The 5,978-nt window shown below is 42.8% G+C and overlaps 1 protein-coding gene across 1 annotated transcript; it reads left to right on the forward strand.

The window, feature by feature from the left end:
- The first annotated feature begins 1,475 nt into the window (after window positions 1–1,475).
- On the forward strand, window positions 1,476–5,695 carry LOC147641425 (putative polygalacturonase). Its single transcript, XM_086821262.1, has 6 exons — window positions 1,476–1,824; window positions 2,046–2,438; window positions 3,020–3,140; window positions 3,236–3,410; window positions 3,527–3,597; window positions 4,081–5,695. Exons 1-6 carry the CDS (start codon window positions 1,813–1,815, stop codon window positions 4,743–4,745), a joined length of 1,437 nt encoding a protein of 478 aa, XP_086677388.1. The 5' UTR covers window positions 1,476–1,812; the 3' UTR covers window positions 4,746–5,695.
- The last annotated feature ends 283 nt before the right edge of the window (window positions 5,696–5,978 follow it).

A 5,978-nucleotide genomic window follows, 5' to 3' on the forward strand; every position in this document is an offset into this window, starting at 1 on the left:
AATAAATCATGCTTATTTAACTTTCATGAGAATATTTTATCTATAAGCAAACTATAATTTTCCTTATAGAGCGAAGGCACATTTTTTTTAAATTTGTTCGTACAACATGACTACACAAAAACCCAACTCGAGCTTGTTGGCACATTGAAAACAAACTCATTGGATACAGGACTATGTATGTATATATATTTAGAGTTAATTACTTGATGTGTATCTTTAAGCTAGAAAAACTAAATGCTTGTGAAAAGTATTACAAATAGTGTCCTTTCATGGCATCTCTATTTCTCTTGCATATTCATAAGATTTAATGAAGAGTTAAAATACCACATACTTGTGAATTCTTTTACATAAAACTTTTTGGTTGATAGGAAGGTAGGCGAATAGACTAATAGAGGAATCACATGATGTTAATAGGAGGGACACACATTTCCAAGGGAATGTGGGGAGTCTTGACTTACACACAATGCTATTTGTGTCCCAAGTATGGTGATGAAGGGACACACCAAGTTGGCTTGAGAGAGAGAGAGAGAGAGAGAGAGAGAGAGAGAGAGAGAGAGAGAGAGAGAGAGAGAGAGGTGGGTAAGTGGGTGAAAGGATGTTGTCATGTGGGAAGCATTCATTTGAGAACTTGATGGGAATTTATAATATTGGACACTTCAAAGCTTAAATCGAAGGTTCTTTACCGGTTTCTTAGACATAATCTAGTGACAACAAAAAACTAGGCATGTAAAAGAAAAGTAAAAGGACATGTAATGTCTTCCTTTTGACAATGTTGTGGCACATAATCACAAGAAAACCTATGGGAATGGGACACACTTATTCAAGCTAAAATTAAATGACCAAGTTTATAGATGAGAATGTTGAAGGCGTGACTTGCATATCAGTGTGAAAACTAAGCTCATGCTAGTACAATGCATTATGTGATGCATGCTAACGTAGTGATGGATAGCAAAAAGGGTGGTTTGTGGTATGTACTCCTAAAAAAATGTAGAGTGTACTCCAAAAAATGGGTGGTTTGTAGTATGTACTCCAAAAAAAAAGGTGATTTCACCATTTATAAAGCAAAAATTGGATATTAAACAAGGATTAGACTAAAGATTGGGCAATAAATGTTTTGGTTAGAGGACTCTTTATACGCTGAAGGTACTAATGGGTGCCCAATGCTAGTGAAAAAACGATATTTATTAATTAGTGGAAGAAGTAACCTTAACGAACCTATGACGATTTAAATTGTCTTTTGTTGGAACCTTAGGGACCTTGAATATAGTTAAGGTAGCCTTATTTAGGGCTAAATATTTTGTTGCATGACCGGGGGAAGCGGTCCTCCGGCTGTGGTGCTGACAGGTGTACGCTCCCAGTACGTTGTCTACACAAAAGCTCTTTATGCCAGCTCATGGCACAGGGTGTTTTTTTCTCTCTCCTCTCTCTACACACACACTCTCTCTCTCTCTCTCTCTCTCTCTCTCTCTCTCTCCACACTCTCTCGCTCTCTCTCTCGCTCTCGCGCGCCGGGGAGGTTCTCTCGCTTCGGGAAACGCATGTTTTGGGCAAGGCCAGGTTGTCTCATTGATCCTTTTCTCTCGTGTTTGGGCAATGGCGACCAGCTAACATATCTCTCGCCCCCTCTTCTCTCTCTTCTCTCTCTACGCTTCTGATTTCTCTCTCTCTGTGCTCTGCCAAACACACGAAGCTTGCATGGAGACCTCCTTTCTGCCCATATTTCAACAACCCAATAGGGCGATTCGTCCGTTTTAGCATCGTACATGCAGCAGCGTTCCTGTCTTCCTTCACAACTGCTACTGCGCTTCGCCCATGAAGATCCAAGTAAGTCTTTCTGTTTACATCAGTAACGCTGTTTTACAAAGCGGGCAGTGCTGAATTGATGCTATCAAAGTTGGGTTTGTTGAAATCTCATTTGGTTTAGGTTCTGATTCGTTAGCTGCATTCTCCTGAATTGAGTGAAGAAGGAGAGATTCGGCATTACTAATCTGCGTTAGGCGTCTATTGATCTCGAAGCTAATCATGCCTTAGTTTTTGCATTGCAGGGCGTAGGAGGCGTGCTTATGCTGGCATGGCTCAGCAAGATTTTTCTTCTCCAAGGGGTTATGATGATTGGTTGCACCTTTTCCATGCCCATACACCAGGTTGTGGGCTTTCCAAAGAGCCCCCCCCATCATAGTAAGGATTTGTGCAACAGTGAGCTGGCCATGTCCCCCAGGCCTCACAGTGTCACTATCACTGAATTTGGTGCAGTTGGAGACGGAATCACTCTCAACACCCATGCATTTCAGAATGCAATCTTCTACCTCCACTCTTTTGCAGACAAAGGAGGTGCCCAGCTCTATGTCCCTGCTGGGAAATGGCTCACAGGAAGCTTCAACTTGACCAGCCACCTTACCTTGTTCCTGGACAAGAATGCAGTCATACTTGGATCTCAGGTAGGCAATCAGTCTCCTCTCCTGCACCATGGATTTTCACAGCATGAGGCTGGTTACACAACCCTCCCTGCTCATCACCGGGGGGACCCCCTCATGCACCTGCTTTCAGGGATGGACGGGTAATCTTGCCCATCCAACTCCCTATCCACAGCATAGGCGGGGAATTCTGTGTAACCATAGACCCACATACATTATCATCCATTTCCCAGCATCGACGTGGATTTATATAACTGAAGAAAGGTCAATGTGCATGCTCCATTTTTGTGTAATCGAAGATCTAGTTTTAGAGTGTGGGGGTCTCGGCATGGTTGTCTTAGGTTGGAGGAAGCCTAGAGACCAAGCCGTTGAGGAATTGGCATGAGCATAGGCCAGGTCAAGCAAGGGTTTGCAGCTTCTGGTTGTACTACGTTATGTGCATTACATTCCATGAAAGAAGGGGCAGGAACTAGAGTTGATCTTCAGTCTCAATGCATTAATGTAGCTTTCATCAGATTAGAGAGAAGCCACAAGCCCAAGCACTAATTTGTGTTTTAATTGCAGAACTCCAGAGTTTTAAGTGCATTTTTGTTTCCAAACTTCAGGACCCAAAATCGTGGCCAGTCATTGACCCACTGCCCTCGTATGGACGAGGAAGAGAGCTTCCTGGTGGAAGGTACATAAGCCTAATATATGGGCGTAACCTCACAGATGTTGTCATCACAGGTGTGCAAAAACTAAATTTGAGTTACTCATTTGGGCAGTTGCTTGTTGGTAGTGTGAATTGAATTGTTAAGATTAAGAAGTCGAGGCTTTTTCAGGTGACAATGGAACCATTGATGGTCAAGGGGCAGTGTGGTGGGAGTTGCACTACAATAAGAGTCTAGATTACACCCGCGGCCCTCTGATCGAACTCGTAGACTCCAAGGACATTGTCATCTCAAACCTGACATTCAAAGACTCGCCATTTTGGAACATCCATCCTGTGTATTGCAGGTTAGTCTCATGAGTCTTCTTGCGAAACTCGTTGACAACTCCACATTGCTGCATCGATCCTTTGTATACCCATCACAAGGCTTCTATATTACCTCGTTACTTGTTTGATTGTGCAGAAATGTTTTGATTCAGAATGTAACTATTCTAGCTCCTCGTGAGTCACCCAATACTGATGGAATTGATCCGGGTATGTTAGCTGACCTTTTCCCAATTTACAGTTTTCGATATCAATCTCTAAAGTGAGGATTTATTAAAAACAATATGGTAATGCTGCCTTCATTAAAGGGGGCCCCGGCGCAGTCCCACCGCATGATCGGGCGGCCCGCTCTATTGCGCGATGGCTCATCCTTCGGAGACGAGCTGCCATCCTCTAATTACATTTGCAAACATCTTTCACTGGCCTAAAGCGATCTTTCTCATACAAAGATAAGATGCTGGCAGTCATCCCTTCTGTGCCTTTCTAAGCATGGGTCATGACTGGTGTCATCTTCAAGTAGATTAACTCCACAAGATATCAAACATCTTGATGGTAGAACTAGCTTCTTTATTCCAAGGCTTTACATCCTGCTTTTGTATCCGTATCCCAGTACAGCCTTTGACATCCAAATGATTTTTTCCATTGTGCCCTTTTTCTTCGTTTACTCTAATACTCTCCCACTCTCCTCTGCAGATTCAAGTTCTGATGTGTGCATCGAGGACTGCTTCATCAGCACTGGTGATGACCTGATCTCAATCAAGAGTGGTTGGGATGAATACGGTATTGCATTTGGCCGCCCAAGCTCGAATATTGTGATCCGCCACATTGCTGGGAGTACTCGATCAAGTGCAGGCATTGCCCTGGGCAGTGAAATGTCAGGTGGAATCTCAGATGTCTATGTGGACGACATGGTAATTACCCATGCGGGTACAGGGATACGTGTGAAGACTGCAAGAGGGAGGGGTGGCTTTGTGAAAGATATCTACATCTCAAACATCACTATTTCAAATGCCAAGGTCGCTATTGAATTCACAAGCCTGTATGGTGATCACCCCGATTCTTATTATGACCCGGATGCACTACCAGATGTGGAGAGGATAGTGATTGAAAATGTGGTGGCGTCAAATGTCACACGAGCAGGAAATTTTCAAGGTATTGAGGAGATGCCCTTTCAGGATATCTGTCTTACAAATATTTCCATAAATGTCATCTCGTCCACCCTTATTTGGAACTGCTCGTATGTGCAAGGGTACTCAGAATCTGTTTATCCTGAACCATGCCCTGAGTTGCAGAACCAGACGAGGGGTCTTCTGCCTTCATGTTCCCACAGCAATCATAGCAACCGGGATGAAATCTAGGATTGGAAAGGCCCTCTGTGGCAAACAAGCCGTGTTACACTTCTAGCTATTTAGACTCACATTTTTGCATTATAGAACCTTGTCTAGTAGCATTGGCAGTATGAGCTTTGCTCTGCTCAAGGGTCATCACACTCTCACAACCTCAGTTCTTTACATCGATTTTTTCAACACATTCTTTTTGGACCTTTACCAGGGTTATGCATGTGCCATCTACTCGGTGTATAAAAAAACAAAAAAAAAAGATTCATATTCATTTGCCCCACATTGCAGGAGGCCTTTGGAAACCTCAAAACAGCTGGAATGTGAAGCTCGAGTAAACATGGAGCTGTCTCGCACATAGAAAGTGTATGCATCAAAACGGCAGCATTTGAGAGAACGTTGTGCTCTTTGTCAGTTGCAAGATGGGCAGTAAAGATAGCTCAATCCTTGAAAAAAATTGGGTCTGTAAATAGCCTCAGGGTACTTGATAAAATGAATTCCACAGAAAGTCCTGTAATCAATCCTGCAAAAACAACACCCCACCCCCCGGGTTGCAAACACACACTCACACTCACGCCCCACCACCACCACCACCACCACCACCACCAGCATCCGCATATAGAGAAAGCATATCCTATTTGTGGGAAAGCAGTGACATATTGACATCGTGTAAAGCAAAGGGTCTGCATCACAACTGGAAGCTTTTATGAGCTGTTACTGGACCCTGGGCTGTAAAATTTGGTTTCATTGTCATGTTATGAACCTCATGTATGCTTAGCTAGTAGCTATATGCATTTGTAATGAAGAAACTGCCTACCTCACAGTTCACGAGGGAAGACTATTTTGGCCTACGGACTACGGACTCAACAATGCCAATAATGTTGCCTTATACTAACGCTAGGACCTTAGTGTCAGGCAATTCTCTAGACAAGATGACTTGGCAAAATATTATTTGTAAGAAGGGTTGTGTGAAAGGATTTCTGCTGATCTCTCTGTTCCAAATAAGAGAGCAAATATTAAGAAAATCAAATGACTCAAGATTACGTGAATAGAGATCTACATGGGATGAGTGTTGATATTGCTCATCCTTATGAATTGGGCGATTTGGGTGAAACATCTTAAAGGGAGAGAAGGTAGAAAGGTGTCAAAGATCAATTAGGTGCATGGAAACTGACAGTTTTACAAAGACATTAAGAGAAATCTTACATTTTTTTTTAAAAGAGAAGGAGTGGATTATTATGCAAAAAAATAAAT

The sequence above is a fragment of the Cibotium barometz genome, chromosome 2 (genome assembly GCF_041138505.1).
Source record: "Cibotium barometz isolate CiBa-2024 chromosome 2, ASM4113850v1, whole genome shotgun sequence".
NCBI lineage: Eukaryota > Viridiplantae > Streptophyta > Polypodiopsida > Cyatheales > Cibotiaceae > Cibotium > Cibotium barometz.